We start from the raw sequence: 16,199 nt of genomic DNA, 5'->3' as shown, positions 1-16,199 counted from the left end.
ATTACTAAAGTTATGTCGGAGGGGGCATAACTTTTCCTCATGGCATAGTTTAGTTATGCCTTATGGGGCAAAACTTTTTCCTAAGGAACTATGTCTTATGGGGCAGACTTTTAATTAAGGCATAACTAAAAGTATGCTTTATAAGGTAGAACTTTTCCTTAAGGCAAACTTTTAGTTATGCCTTAAGGAAAAGTTCCGCCTTATAGGACATACTTTTAGTTATATTTTATGGGGCACATTTTTAGTTAAGGCATAACTAAAAGTATGCCCCACAAGACGGAACTTTTCCTTAAGGCATAATTAAAAGTTTGCCTTGAAAAGTAAAAAAAAAAAAAAAAAAAAATGTCTCAAGGCAAAGTCTGCCCCCTCCGGCATAGCTTTAATTTTTCCTTAAGGATTGTATGCCGGATCCGGCATACACTCCCCCCAGCCCTGCCTTGCAAAATTATTTTTTTATTTTATGCCTGAGCGGGGGTTCGAACCCAAAACCTCAAGTATCCAAGCGAAGGGCAAAACTTAAAGAACACAAATATGAGGGGCAAAATTTAAAGATCACCCCAAAAGAAGGGCAATCCGTGCAAAAAAAATGGTTGCAAAATTCTGCCTATTTGGGCCGTAAGGTAGAATTTGCATGGACACATGCAGAATTTACACATGTTGAAGACCACTAATTTGAGGGATAAAAATTAAAGACCACCTCCACCGAAGGGCAATCCTGCAAATAACACATGTATTGTATTTCTTGTCCCAAAAGTAGATCTATCGATTTAAAATAAAAAACATAAATGATCTTTAGCATTTGATTACCTTATCCATCAGATTTTGCTCCCTCTATTTCAATTTGTTTGAACCTATTTTCTTTTTAATTCGTGTCAAAATGAATGACCTCTTTCCTAATTTGAAAACAAATTCACTTTGTGAATGATTTATAGCCACACAAATTTTCAAGGCTTATTTTGAACCACAAGTTTCAAAAGTCTTTCCTCTTTCTTAAATGTCGTGCTTAGTCAAATGAGTTCGTATAAATTGAAACGGGGGAGTATATGATAGTAGTACTACGATTTACCAGAAATTCATGCTTGAATTGAGACCGAAAACCAGGAACTCTAATTTAATTCGAATCTGTTAGCTCTTTTAGAATGGAGTGAATATCATATAACCCTACACCATAGAGCAATTAAATGAAACAAAAACAAAAAAAAAAGATTTTTTTCCTCCGACCCCTATTCCTCCATCCTATGTTTAGCCTTAAAGCACCAAAGCAAATGTTGCTTTGCAATATACAATTTACTTGAAGGGCATTAGCAGCCGTTGCAGCAACTCCTTGTGTAAAAAGGAAAACATATTTATCACCATTGAAGCTTAGCTTCATTAAACCAAACTCTGAACCAAAAAAGAAAAAGAAGAAGCTTCATATTCACTCCTTTTTCCTGCCACCCCATTTGAAGTATAATCTAAGTTTTACACCCCTTCTTTTCCTCTTCATACTACATTCTTCAAAGCTCTTTGACTTGAAATCACTCTACTTCTCTTGACTATTCTGGGTACACGCACTGCACTGTATTATAGGTTATTCTCGGAAGGGGCTCCATATAGTTAATTATAAGGTGATTGTTCCCTTCTCTTTCAGCGGATTCATATCATCATCAATTTGAGTTTTAGTCCATAATTATCTTTCCGCATAAGATTGTGTAATGGAGTCAAGCCAAGTTAGATCCGCAAGTTGCGGAGGGAAAGCTGGAGAAGTGGTTCATGAATTTATAAAAACGGAAAGGGGTGGAAATTCTTTCACTGCTTTACTTGAACTGCCGGCCAATCAAGCTATGGAACTTCTCGTACATTCTTCTGAAATTGTTTCACCTAAAACTTGCTATCATTACCCAAAGCCTCCCATTTTCCCTTCCGATATTGACAGAGCCTCCAAGTTCTCTGTCTTTTCCGCAGGAAATTCACCGAATACTAGTTCATTTCCCTCAAATTCGAGTTCAAAGTCAGAATTCGTAAAACAAGAACCAATTGATTCAGAATCCAACCCCAATTCTTCTCCGGCCTTTTCAAATCCAGAGGTTAATCAGAAAACCACTAAGCGAAAGGAACACCAGAAAAAGGTAACTCAACTTCCCCACAAATCAAAATGATATAGAGTTAACTATCACTTTTTTGCGAATTTTATACCCAACTATGAGCTATTCCTTTTTTCCTACTTGAACTATCACCATCGACGTATTACAACAGAAACAAGTGATAGTTTGAGTGTGAAACTTGTGAAAAAATGATAGTTATAGTAGTGTTTTTGATCATTATCTCATAGTATGTAATTATAGTTAATCCATATGTATTCTTATTTAATTCATCAATTTGTGTGGAATTCAGGGGAAAGAGAGTAGCAAAAAGAGCAAAAAATCAGGAAATGATACTTCAGAGAAGCTTCCGTATGTTCATGTCCGAGCACGACGAGGACAAGCTACAGATAGTCATAGTTTAGCTGAAAGAGTAAACTGTTGATTTCATAATGTTATGTTTAATCTGGTAATGGATCCTAATTAAGGTTGTTTAATTGACGTGTTTATACTATCTGTGTAGGCTAGGAGAGAGAAGATTAATGCAAGAATGAAGCTATTACAGGACCTGGTCCCAGGATGTAACAAGGTTAGCTGTCAATTATTAATCAGTACCTATCATTATCATTAGTCTAAGTTGTAGTAATGTATTAATGCTTTTTGATTAAGTTTGATGGGAAAAGTTTGGTTTGTGATTAGGCGATGGGATTACAAAAGGGTCCTTTGGTTTTGTCGATTTTTCTTCTTTTTGTGTGTTCTAAGAATAATTGGGTCATTTTCACCTTTTTAATGAAAATAGGTAGACTCTTTTGCCCCAAGAAAAGTGGGACCCGTATTTTTTGAAGTGTCTTTCTCGTAATTTCCTACTGTTCATTCAGCTTTTTGATTTGCATATGATGAGTAATTACTTTACAGTCTTCCCCTTTTTGAGGTTAATATTGTCATTTCCTGTTTATGTTTTTCCTTTATTTTGACTTTCAACAATAATTTTTACCAAAAGATAAAAAGAAAAGGAGGCTGGGTTAATTGATAATCAAGAGTAGTTCAGATTTGAACCATAGGTCTCTTATAATTTTCATCTCACTTTATTAACTGTTAGACCATACTTTGAGTGTGGAGTGGTTTAGTTTAAACACATTGTAGAAGTTCGTAAGTGGTAATGAGACCATACAGCTTAATCATTGCACAAAAGATCAAAAACCCCAGGCCAGCAACTTGATTTTTGGACTAAATTATAATACCTGGGTTCATGGATCAAAATAGGTGTATCAGCCACAAGCTAAAAGAGAATTCGAAAAGTAATTTAAGTGATATAGACTGACAATATAAAAAATAAGTCACACTATTAGTGCAATTTTAACCTGCTACAGAAAGTTACCGCTCTATATTTCAAGATACTATGTCAAGCTTACCATGATAAGTTATCTGTAGTTATAAATTAATGTTATCAACTTTATCTGATGGCGTAAAAAATCTAAACACTTTTAGTGCTCAAAACTTAAAACTCTTTGAGAAGTAGGAGTATCTATTGAAAAGCCAAGGTAGTACTTTGCAGTCTCGATTGATTGAGCCTGGAGTTCTCTAAGAGGGTGGAATGTAGGTATGTTTGCCTTTCTTGGCAGTGAAGGCATTCACCTGGTGGTCCTTATATTTATGGCATTAATTCTCACGGCATTTAAACCAGATTGTACCCTTATACATATTTACCTAGCATGCAAAAAATCCTCCTTTCCCTTTTCCTAGTTTTATTTCCCCAAAAACTTACCTGTTGTTTTTTGTAATCAGATCTTCAGTTCTATATCATTTTACATAATAGAGGTTATTTTTTTATTTCTCCCCTATTCTTCTCCTTCTGCATTTGTTTATTAGATGCTTAAACTTCATATAGTTAACTCTTTCTTGATTGGATTACAAATAAAAAAAGTTAAAAACATCCAACATGTGAGTTTAACATCCTACTAAAATTAATTATTTAACTTTATCTCCACAAAGTTTTCGGTTCTGTTTTTTTGATAAAGATATAATTTCCTTCACATAAAAGAGATTATGTAATAAACTGATAAGTTAAAAGTAAATATTCTTGGAAGTAGAATTCATTATAAGTTTTACACATCATTTGGTTATTTTCCCTTTTTATAGAGTAAACTCTTGGAAGACTGATGTTTGCAAACAAATAATTTCAGTCCAATGCGAGTTACTTGTCAGTTATAACATGTTCCAATGTTGTACAATTTTTGCTCAGCGATGTCTTAAAAGAAGTAAATTGGGAATCTCATGTATGAATACACGACTAAAGGCTATCTGTTCTTCTCTGATTTAAGCAGCTGTTAGTTTAACCATGTACAAATAACTTGCTTTTCTCAGGACAACAGAAACTTGCGGTGCTTAAGTAATGGCTACTTAGATTAGTTGATTAATAAAATTGAACCTGAAAAATAGCACGAGTTGTTAAGTTTGGATTATGTTTTGCAGATATCAGGTACTGCAGTGGTGCTGGATGAGATCATTAACCATGTACAATCCCTACAGCGTCAAGTGGAGGTTAGATCTTGTAAATCCTCACATCTGATGTATTAGTGCTGAAATCTTGGATTTTCAAAATTTATTGCTACTTCATATGTGAAAACAAAAATATGCTGCTTATTAACTTGTGACTCCATCTAGTTTATAGTATCATGTTGAGAGTAATACGTTAGCTTTGGATGTCTTTCTCTAAATTGTAATTTCTTCAAAAATTTAGTGCTCCAATATGCAGGGCCTGACTTGATACCTGACAATCTTCAACTCTTGCAATGCCTTGGGGGTAGGGGATGTAGAGAATCTGCTTTAGTTAATAATGTCCTATAGGGTTCATAGCTAACTTACACTCACAATGAGGGGAACCAAGAAACTTTACACCTAAGGAGCTATTTACCTTATTTAAGCTAACACTTGTGATATGAATTTAGTAATCTATAGTAATTTTTGTAGAAAATTCAATGGGCCGATGCATAATACTCAAACCTCATTGCCTCGGGGTATGGGCAGTGTGTGTGTGTGTGTGTGCGCGCTTGTGCATGTAAATGACTGCATGCTTATAATAAGTTTTTTGTTAAACACAATATTAGGAGTGTGTCCAATGATAGTCATTGATCAAAGGTTATCCCACTGATGAAGTGAAGGTTCACAAGATTCTATTGCCTATTTTTCGTTTAGATAATTTAAAGAAGTGGTCTCTGTCCTTTTCCTGAAGGCGATTTGTTTGGCTGCAGGTCTTATCAATGAGACTTGCTGCGGTAAACCCAAGAGTTGATTTCAACCTTGATAGTCTCTTTGCTGCAGAAGTAAGTTTCCCTTTGCTCATCAACTTCCTTAAATCTGTGAGTTACGTAATTAGTTGGTCGTTAACTACTTTACCAGTTCTGACTTGTATTGTCGTATTTAGATTGTCTAGTCTTTTGATCATTACTTTCAAGCACCAAAATGTAGTTTGTTAGGTTTATTTCTTCATTACTATGTTCCTAATCAACCATATTCTTTAGAACTACTATTGTTTTTTACCTTAGAAGTTACATCAGAAGGTTATACATGCCTAGCGGAAAGGTCTTTACCAGAAAAATAGCTTTCAAATTTAGGGCTGTTGTATTTGTTGGTCCCCCTCACACCCCCCCTTAAATTTTAAAGGGCTGTTTTCAACCAGCCAAAGTGTCAGATAGGTGGACCAGAGTTATTATCTGCCAGTCTGTGCACATTTACTCCTTAGAACTTGTCATATGGATGATGATCAGTTGAAAGGTTGCCAGTCACCATACCATAATGTTGTTAACCTTGGGAGCTACCTTTGTCAGACTCAATTTAAGTGGGTCCTCAATTCATGGCAAGGTTATCTCCTTCAATCATCAACCTTATCAATAGTTATGAGCCTTCTCAGATTGTGGTTTCTAGAATGCTGGAAATGCAGAATTATCTTCAAGTGTCATGTTTTGCTGCAGTATAATTATAGTATGACCTACTTATTAGGGATTAAAGCATAGTGGATTGTAATGACTAAGATCGTAAAAGCCGAATGTTGGATTTTGTTCTTTTACTTTTACGCTTTATTTTAAAGTTTAGAGTGATATCTTTCGATGGGCCACAACGTCTGAATAATGTGATAATCGTCCAATTATATACATCAGTTTGAAAGATTTTTCCTGTAATGGTCTTTATTCAAAAAAAGAAAAAATTACTCCTGTAATAATTTTCATTTGTTTTTGAAATATGGCAGAGTGGTTCTGCAGCGGATAGTAACTTCCTGGGCATAGTTTCTCCATCAATTTGGCCTGAGGGACAGAATAGAAACCAGTATCAACAGCTGTTGCATATTGATGGATTCAATCAGCCTGTCTGGGTTAGGGAAGACGATAATTCGTCTAGCTTCATTACTCCACAGAACTCACTTTTGATTTATGATTCCTCAGCAAATTCAGGTAAATGCGAACATGATGGTCTAAGAGATACATATGTTTCCAAGATTAGCATCTAAAGTTCTACTTACTAAAGTATTCATCTATGAACTTTAAACTGGAAAACATAAGGAAATAATATGTCAAAATAGAACCAGCGACTGATGGAGCATGAGGCATATATATGTAGTTTCAAGATGCTTACTTGGTGGTCTTTTCCTTATGTAACAGCTGCTTTGCACCAAGATCATATGAAAATGGAGCTGTGAATGTAGAGGCAAGGCTTTTATACTAGTGGTTAGCTGTGAATATAAAATTATTCTATTTGCCACTTGAGGAAAGAGAAGATTTTTAACCAAGAGAATATGACCGGTGCACGAAGGTCTTTTAGGATTACATTAGTGTTAAGCGGAAAAGAAAGTAAATCTTGCTCTAAGAAAGGGGAGAGCCCTATGATATATAGGAGGCATCAGTGGAGTAGAGGATTCTCAATAGTTAAAGAGTATGAGTTTCCATTTCCAGATGATATCTGCTAGAGAATGGACAAAATCAGTTGTATTTTCTATAAATATGTACATAAATAGATTTGTCTATACTAACATAGAGGAGTCATGACTTGGTATATGGGATGATCGATCGGTTCAAAATTGTATTACAAGAACGGATTATTAACAACTACGTCATTATGCAGATTGAACTATTATCAGCGTTTGTGTTTATAAAATCTTAACAAAACTTTAACTTCAATTTCAAATCCCAAATTCTCCAAAAGGTTCCTTCAAATTCCAAGTTGTGATTGTCAAATTTTTGAAAATGTAATATTTGACCCATAAGTTTATATTGTAAAAAAAGATCCATCATTTTAAATTTTGCAAAAATAGACCTATGCCCGACATGAAGAAACTGTTCATGTCATATTGAAGAATTATATTAGAGGAAGTTACGTAAGTAAACAATCTTAAATTAGACATTGCTAATTTTTAGCATAAGATTGATTGTATCAATTATAGCCAAATGATATTTACCATATTAACATAATTCCTATTAAAGATCTAAAAAGATCCTGCACAATATTAGCATAACCCCTATTAATGACCAAAAAGATACTGCACGATCTATTATACCAAAAAGATACTGCACAAAATCCCTGCAATCTTGCCTTACAATTTATAATGAGTTGTTCCTATTTTTTCGCTTCATCTTCCAAAATCTCTTCGGATTCGCTGAATAGAAACATACACAGTACAAATTGAGAGCATACACGGAAGAAAATAGAGATTTTTACGTTTAAAAGGAATAGCTACATAGTTGCTAACACAAAGGACATATCTTTTGCATCTTAACATAAATAGCAAAATTTATATCATTTTTAACATATACATAAAAATCTACACGTTTACTAATCAAATAAAATATTTATAGGAGGTCCCACTGAATTAGGGATTCATATTTACACCTTTTTCATCTAGTCAAAGCTCTCTCTCTGGTAATAAATACTATGATTCCGTTATTCTCGCCTATTTTCCTTTCTCCCCAAACTATCTTCTAATTCCTTCTCTACAATTTCGCCCATCTTCACAGCTACTATCTCCCTTTCAATGCGGATTAGCCATAACTTCTCCCGTTTTCAGAGTGATTCTTTCTCCCTTTTAATAATTTCGCCTGATTTTTCACATTGTCCGCTATATAAAATCCATAACATGGATATAATGAAGGCATTCCTTCAACAATTATTCCTGAGTTCTGAGAGCACATTTTCAAGATTCTACAAGCCTAAGATAAGTAATAACAACACATTTTGTATTTTCTCTTGAAAAGTATTTGTTCTAACGAAGTTGAAGTTAGTGGTGACATACAAGTTGATTCCGAATTGTCGTTTTTTGATATAAATTTTCATTCACAATATCGAAGAAAATGGCATTATCAAGAAAAATGGCTCGCAGAAAATCTGTCCCAAACTAATATTTTATGAATTTTATAGGTAGAGGACCGATGGTCGATGTTTCATATGCTAATGAACCCAATTTCAGTTTGCTGACTTTAACCCCTATCTCCCCTTCAAAAGGGAGGAATTGCAAAGTGGGAGAGTTTTGCGGCCTAAATCTCTTTATTATGGTTCTGTTGATAAAAAGGGAGAGACCTTAAATGGTTCTTCTGAGAAAACTCCACATTCCAAAATAAAAAAATCCAACCAACCTTCAAACCCAGAGGGAAAATCTGTGATTAAAGTCGAGGAGATTAAATGCGAGCCTATGGACAACAAAAGGAGAAAGATGGATGGACAAGAGGTCATACCAATACCACCCAGTTGAAGATATTCTCTGTTTTGTATAGTATTTTCATTACTCATTATGTATTCTAGGGTGTAGTAATATATCTTTTAATGCCAAATATACCTTGTACAATCCCATTGTCTTTTTAATGTTATAATGTGTTGTGTGATCTTATTTCAAACTTGTTAATAATTCTTAAACATTATTATATCACAAAATTGAAAATTTTGTTTTAAACCTGAAGATATTTTCAACCCAAGTATTGGTGTTTCTAAAGTCGATGTTGTTATAAAATTACAGGAGAAGCTTACTGAGAGGCAACTATATTTGTTTAGCGAGACATGATTTGGATTCTTTCTTAATTTGCGTCCGGTGATGATTCAATTCAGTTGATACACTCCTTACTGCTGACGGAGGAGGGTAGCTTTGTACAACTGGTTCAATCTCTTTATGGAAATAGTTGCTTATTATACCAACGTAATCATCCTGTTCATAGTCACAATCATTTCCATCGTCAATGCTTAGCATTTCAATTGTTTGAGCATGATGTACCGTTGGTACACTTTGAACAACAATTGAATAACCATCATGCTGACTGATTCGTTTACTGTTATACCAAGAGGATACTCTGTGATTGTTGAACTTTTTCTCTTCATCCCTTATACAATCTCAAAGTCCTACCATTGTATATTTTCATTGGTGGATAGGTAGCTGTCACGACCCGAATAGGGAGCCATGACGGGTACCCGGATCTGACTACCGAGCACCACTCATTACGCTAATCATCATAACCATCCTGGACACACATAATCTCCAAGGCAATACAAATATATACGTAAGCCCTCACGGCTGCAAAAATGGTATACAAAAATATACACTGATGTATCCATGAGACAACCACTGCCCACGCATACGTATCTACGAGCCTCTACTAGAGTACTGAGACATAAGGATGGATAGGACCCCGTCGTGCCCAAATATGTACATAAAAGAATGTATTGACAAATGGCACCTCCGGAATAGTGGAGTGCTCCTGTGAATCTGCTGAACCACTCCTAAGAATCTGGGCTGCCTCCCTGTTTACCTGTGGGCATGAACACAGTGTCCATAGAAAGAAAAGGACGTCAGTACGAACAATGTACTGAGTATGTAAGGCATACATAATAACATGAAAAAGAAATGCAAGAATATAAGGCAAAGGGGTAACCTGTAACTGATTGCCCCTTAAGGCGGAGTCATGCATGCTAATTCATATAATAAACAACATCATATCATGTAAGCATAGATATGTAACTGCCCGACCATATAGGTGCGGTGTGATCATCATTAGCCCGCGTCCGGGGTAAATATCTCATGCCGCCCACTAGTGGTGTCTGCTTATGTCATCTAGACATGGTGTATATGCCCCCCGCCTTAGCGGTGTCTGCCCAGCCATCTAGGCACGGTGTATACTCATCATCATATACTCATCATGAAACATGCATAAGAACTCAAGTACAAGCTACCACTCTATCGGGGTGACGTAAAGTCGAGAACCCCCGATTCTGTTATGGAGTAGTCATGGTCATCATATCTCACCTTGAAGGAACTAGTATTATAAGGTGAGCTTAACAAAAATGAATAACATCAAGGAATCATATAAGGATCATTAGCTTTATGAGACCACCATATCATAGGCTTTAGAATTTCTAGGCATAAACTCATCATCATCTTTATCGTATTCATGACACATCTCTTATCTTTATCTCATGAGAAATTCTTAATAATCGTAGACTTATAGTTTCTGAAATATAAAAGAGTCAAGGAAGATAAAGGAAGTCATGTTGTAGGAATCATGCCTTAGGAAAGAAGGGACTAGCCTTACATACCTTTTCGCCTCTCTAACTTTGCTGACTAAACGCTTCCTCTCAAGTTCGTAATTCAACATTCAAGAGAGTTCGTACTAAGAGTAGATAACCGGTAACATACTTAAGCTTAAGCTAAAGCTAAGATGACTAAGGGTTAATGGAAATTGGACAACACTTCCTTTGTTTCTACAACTTCCTCCATATAATATAACAACTCCCAACATCAATAACAACATTCACAATATCATAATCAATAACTTTGTCAAGTTCAACATTATCCAATTCCCACAATTCCCTACCAAAATGATTCATGACCATAGCATCTCAAGAATCATGATTCATGTCAAACTATTATTCAAGAATACCATTGTTTCCACATTAGAGCTCCATATTCCACTTTCTCCCCCAATCTAAGTCATTCGACCACCCAATACTTTTAATAGCATGAAATGAACATAAAACTCACCTTTTATTAGGTAGGAATGGGGTTTGGATGAAAATACTTCACTTGGAGAAAACCCTAACTTCAACTCCAAAGGAATTTCTAGCTTCTATGAACCCTAGTTAGCATCCTAGCGCTTGATTCCACTAATTATGTTACACCTCGAAATTTTTTCCATTCATGTACAGTGAATAGACTGACGAAGGGAGCGATGAATACGATGTTTTGATTAAGTAAGAAATAATATTTGATGATTCTAAATGAGATTTCAAAGACATGTGAGGTAGGAGACGGAAGATGTTAAGGAAGGCAAAGCATATGTTGTGTTTCGGAACGATTTACGAGTATCGAATTAATGATGGCGTAATGAAGTTTTGGAGAAGAGTTATAATGTCCCTTAGATTGTTAATGAAGTATTAAACAAGTGTTAAGAAGGTTGTATAAGGAATGGAGATCAAACAAAACGACGAGGACAACTTCAGAAAAGCTGTGAGTTACACGACCACCTTACACGGACCGTGGAATTTTATACGGACCGTATAAGGGTCCGTATAACCTAAAAGAGAGAATTTTTTCCATGGAAATGAACCACGGACACTTATACGGACCGTACAATGTTATACGGACCGTATAAGTGGTCCGTATAATGCCTGACAGACTGATTTAGTTGCAAGTATAAATACATGTTCCCACTTTTATTTTCTCATTCTTTTCACTTCTTCATCTCTCTCAAGAGTTCTAGAGGGTTCTAAATAGGTCATCAACACAAATTTAAGACAAATCAAAGGTTCATATCATAAATCCAAGAGAATCAAGTGTAAGAAACTCACTAGGGTTCATCCAAGACAAGAAATCTCTTTGGAGGTGTGACTAGGGTTTTTCTCAAGTGAGGAGTTTCCACCCAAGGTTCATTCCTACACCATCTAAGGTAAGATTTATGGTATTTCCATGTCGTTTAAGGTATTTGAAAGTTGAAACACTTGGATTATAGAAGGAATTAGAAAATGGGTTACAAATATGAGAATAGTGACACTTTTGAGTAGTAGCTTAATATGAACCTTGATTCTTGATATGTTGTGATTGTAATTACGTTATGAATGATGTTAAGAGCATGAGAGAAACATTATATGAGAATGAATGTAATGTTGTATTATGATCATAATTAGGGATGACCTTGAAAGGAAATTGTGGGGATTGGATAATGATGAATTTGACTAAAGTTATTGACGATGATATTATGAATGTTATTATTGACGTTTGGGAGTTGATATATGATATGGAGAAAGTAGTAGAAACAAAGGAAATGCCGCCCAATTTTCTCTAGCTTTAGTAAGCACGTTCATATAATCGATTAGCTAATATGAATGCGAATTCTCTTGAAGGTAGAAATGTGAGCATTAAAGGAGTCAAGCGATGGAAATTGTTAAACGAAAGAGGTATGTGAGGCTAGTCCTTTATTTCTAAGGCATGACTCTTATTGCATGAATCCTCCTATCTTTTCATGATTTTCCTACATATCGGGAATTATGAATCTACGAGTATAACGAGCTTCATACGAGATAAAGAAAAGAAATACGTTACGAGCATGACAATACCGATGATGAATCTAAGTCTAGAAATCCTAAAGCTCATGATACGATATTCCTACGAAGCTAATGATTCTTATATGATTCCTATGAAATTATTTCCCTACCTCTCCATGACTTTCTTACATTTCGGGAACTATGAGACAATATTGATAAAGAGCTTCTTATGAGATAAAGATGAGAAATATGTCATGAATACGAAAATAATGATGGTAAGTTTAAGCCTAGAGATTCTAAAGCAAGATATGATGTCTATGAAGTTAAAGATCCTACTTACAATCCCTTGATGTTGTTCATGGTGTACACTCACCTTAAAATGTTAGTTCCTTCAAGGTGAGATATGATGAATATGATTACTCCATAATGTAATCGGGGGTTCTCGACCTTATGTCACCCCGACATCGTTATAGATTGTCTATAAGCTCTAATGCATGACCTATGACTAATGTTCCGAAGAGTTACGAGTCTATGTTCATAGGGGGTTCCATATGGGATAAAGGTAAGAGATATGCCATAGATACGATGACGGTAATGATAGCCTAAGTTTAGAGACTATAAAGTCTATCATGCGATATTTTTACGAAGTTCATGCTACGAATATGATATGATTTTCATAGATTGTCTTTAAATTCAAATGCATGCTCTATGAAAGGTTATGATGAGCTTATGAGATATATGTGATGATAACGATGACGAGGTTGATAGTGATAATGATAATGATGACGATGCTAATAGTGATGTCGCTAAAGATATTTATGGGCTATTATGTATATGTGCCTCTGTGTGGCTATTATGAGGGCTATTATGTATATGTGCCTCTGTGTGGCTATTATGAAACCTCGAGCTTATATGGCCGGGTAGAATATATATAATGCACGCGCACCACTGCAGTTGGGTATGGACAACACTGAGCCTTGGTAAGGCCAGACACGGATACCACTGAGCCTTGGTAGGGCCAGGTACGGATAATACTGAGCCTTGGTAGGGCCGGGTACGCATATCACCAAGCTTTATTATAGCTGGGTACATAAGACACCGAACCTATATAGTCAGGTACGATACTACGATGTATTCAAATGTATGAAAAGCCCGGAGGACATGTATGTGATATTGTCAAGCCACTACGTGGCCGAATACGGATAATGTTTAATGTGTATGAGCAGATATGGTATTATGATATATGTATGATACGATGATGTATGCGCTATGATGATACATGTACTGTGATTATATATGATATAGGCATGAAAGGTATCCACCCTTAAAAGTTACGCAGGTTATATCTTCATCTTATGTCTCATGACTTCTCTATTATGTTCATTTCATTCATGCCTTACATACTCAGTAAAATGTTCGTACTGACGTCCGTTTTCTTTGGACGCTGTGTTCATGCCCACAGGTAGATAGGGAGGCGACCCAGATTATTAGAAGCCGATACGCAGATTTTTGAGAGCACTCCATTATTCCGGAGGTGCCACTGATTTACTATTGTGTGTATATATATGTTTTGGGCACGACGGGGTCCTGTCCCGTCCATATGTCTAGTACTCTAGTAGAGGCTCGTAGATACGTATGTGTGGGTAGCATGGTCTCACGATTTCCCACGTGTGTATATGTATTATTTTGATAGCCAAAGGACTTATCTACGGTAAATATGTTTCCAATGAAAATGGTTTTCCTACGATTATGAGCATAAGAAATACGATTGTACGCAGAATGAGTAATAGAACGAGTGGTGCTCGGTGGTTAGCCCCGGGTACCCGTCATGGCCCTAGCCGGATCGTGACAAATTATTGGTGGTTGATCTTGGATTCACCTTGAAGTTATGGTGGTATGATATATGGAATATTCTAGAGCTCTTGAGAGAAGTGGGGAAGATGGGAAATGAAAAATAATAACTTGGATCACTTATTTATACTAGAAACAAAAACTGTCCCGATCATGTTATATGGACATTTATACGGTCCGTATAAGTGACCGTACTTCACCATCAGGGATTTTCCCTTCCTGTTAAGGTTATACAGACCCTTATATGGACCGTATAAAGTTATACGAACCGTATAAGTGGTCGTATAACTCCATTTTTCCGAAGTTAATCTCGTCGTTTCGTTTGATTCCAATCCTTATGGAACCTTCTTAACACTAGTTTAACACTTTATTAACAACCTAAGGAGCGTTATAACCCTTCCTCAAGACATTGTTAAATCAACATTAGCCCGGTTCTTTCCAAGACCTTTCCAAAACACGACTTATACTTTGCCTTCCTCAACGAACTTTCTTCTCTTGCCTCAAATGTCTTTGGAATCTTAATTAGAATCGCCAAGTAACCTTTCTTACTTGTAGGAACATCATATACTTCTTACCCTGTGTTAGTCTATTTATCGCACAATGACATGAAATTTTCTGAGGTGTAACAGTAGCACTTACCGAAAACTTGATATCAATCATATCGACAGTATTTATCCGTGCTCTGAATCTTATAGATTTCAGATATCATATCTTCAAAGTTACAATTTAATGTGAGAAGCAAGCCCTCTGGGTTGAAAAACATATTTGTGTTCATTATCCCACTCTCCACCATGTTGAATCAAAACTAGTATGCTGTCTTCCATGGAGCTGTTTGAAGAAAATTAGATGATGAAACACAATTTTTCTAAATAATACTCGACTCTTTTAATGTTGAATGAATATTTTCATGAGGAAGTTACGGAAGTAAGCAATCTTAAAATAGACATTTCTAACTTTTAGCATAAGATTGATTGTATCAATTATAACCAAATAATATTTATCATATTAACATAACTCCTATTTAAAGACCTAAAAAGATCCTGCACAATATTAGCATAACCCTATTAATGACCAAAATGATATTGCACGATAGATGTGACAGAACCCTTTTCTAACCCTGCAATCTCGCCTTTCAATTTATAATGAGTTGTTCCTATTTTTCGCAAGTAACGAAAGAACACTCTTTATCTTCAAAAATCCCTCCGGATTCGCTGAATAGAAACATACACAATATAAATTGAGAGCATACATGGAAGAAAATATTCATTCAATATTCAAAGAGTCGAGTTTTGTTTAGAAAAATTGTGTTTCATCATTTTCTATCAAAAGTTCCATGGAAGGCTGTTAGGATTTGAATCCCAAATCCGACCTTTGTAAGCAGGTTCCTAGGAAAGATTGGAGGGTCACAGCTGGACCACTTAAATACCAACCTCCTTGGACAGAACCTACTTACGCCGTGATGTAAGCGAAGAATAAATAGCACACACAGATTTATAGTGGTTCACCCTCAATGTGAGAGCTACGTCCACGTTGCTGCTGCAGATCTTATTAAAGAAGAAATATTACAAGTGTTTACAACACTCAACCTCACAACCCCAATCCCAATTCTACTCAAGAATTTTATCACAGAAAATTCTCTCAAAGACCTTCTCTTACTTAGGCCTTTCACTAAGAGTATTTCTCTTAAATTTTTTTCTCTCTTTGGGATATGTTTAGCAAATGATCTTGATGTTTTTACAAATGAACCATAAACTGCCTATTTATAGGAATGAATTTCCT

The 16,199-nt window shown here is 35.7% G+C and overlaps 1 protein-coding gene across 4 annotated transcripts; it reads left to right on the top strand.

Moving 5' to 3' along the window:
- Nucleotides 1-1,058: 1,058 nt before the first annotated feature.
- LOC132634110 (transcription factor bHLH48-like) lies at nucleotides 1,059-14,277 on the top strand. Of its 4 annotated transcripts, none has more exons than XM_060350412.1 (7): nucleotides 1,059-2,108; nucleotides 2,374-2,493; nucleotides 2,584-2,649; nucleotides 4,533-4,601; nucleotides 5,312-5,383; nucleotides 6,307-6,508; nucleotides 8,466-8,967. In XM_060350412.1, the coding sequence occupies exons 1-7, from the start codon at nucleotides 1,695-1,697 to the stop codon at nucleotides 8,627-8,629; spliced, it is 1,107 nt and encodes a 368-aa protein (XP_060206395.1). In that variant the 5' UTR covers nucleotides 1,059-1,694; the 3' UTR covers nucleotides 8,630-8,967. The 4 variants fall into 4 exon arrangements, with proteins under 4 accessions (XP_060206395.1, XP_060206416.1, XP_060206410.1 ...); XM_060350433.1 differs by lacking the exon at nucleotides 8,466-8,967 and adding an exon at nucleotides 14,032-14,277 and having other exon boundaries at nucleotides 1,064-2,108; XM_060350427.1 differs by lacking the exon at nucleotides 8,466-8,967 and adding an exon at nucleotides 9,058-9,401 and having other exon boundaries at nucleotides 1,064-2,108.
- Nucleotides 14,278-16,199: the final 1,922 nt, after the last annotated feature.

The sequence above is a fragment of the Lycium barbarum genome, chromosome 1, assembly GCF_019175385.1.
Source record: "Lycium barbarum isolate Lr01 chromosome 1, ASM1917538v2, whole genome shotgun sequence".
Taxonomy (NCBI): Eukaryota; Viridiplantae; Streptophyta; class Magnoliopsida; order Solanales; family Solanaceae; genus Lycium; species Lycium barbarum.
This window is presented reverse-complemented; position numbering and strand designations above follow the sequence as displayed.

What these genes read in the sequence shown, in the direction of transcription:
- LOC132634110 (XM_060350412.1), top strand. Translation starts at nt 1,695, where the DNA reads ATGGAGTCAAGCCAAGTTAGATCCGCAAGTTGCGGAGGGAAAGCTGGA. An exon ending in TGGTCCCAGGATGTAACAAG is followed by an intron (nt 2,650 to 4,532) that starts GTTAGCTGTCAA and finishes TATGTTTTGCAG; the next exon opens with ATATCAGGTACTGCAGTGGT. An exon ending in ATAGTCTCTTTGCTGCAGAA is followed by an intron (nt 5,384 to 6,306) that starts GTAAGTTTCCCT and finishes GAAATATGGCAG; the next exon opens with AGTGGTTCTGCAGCGGATAG.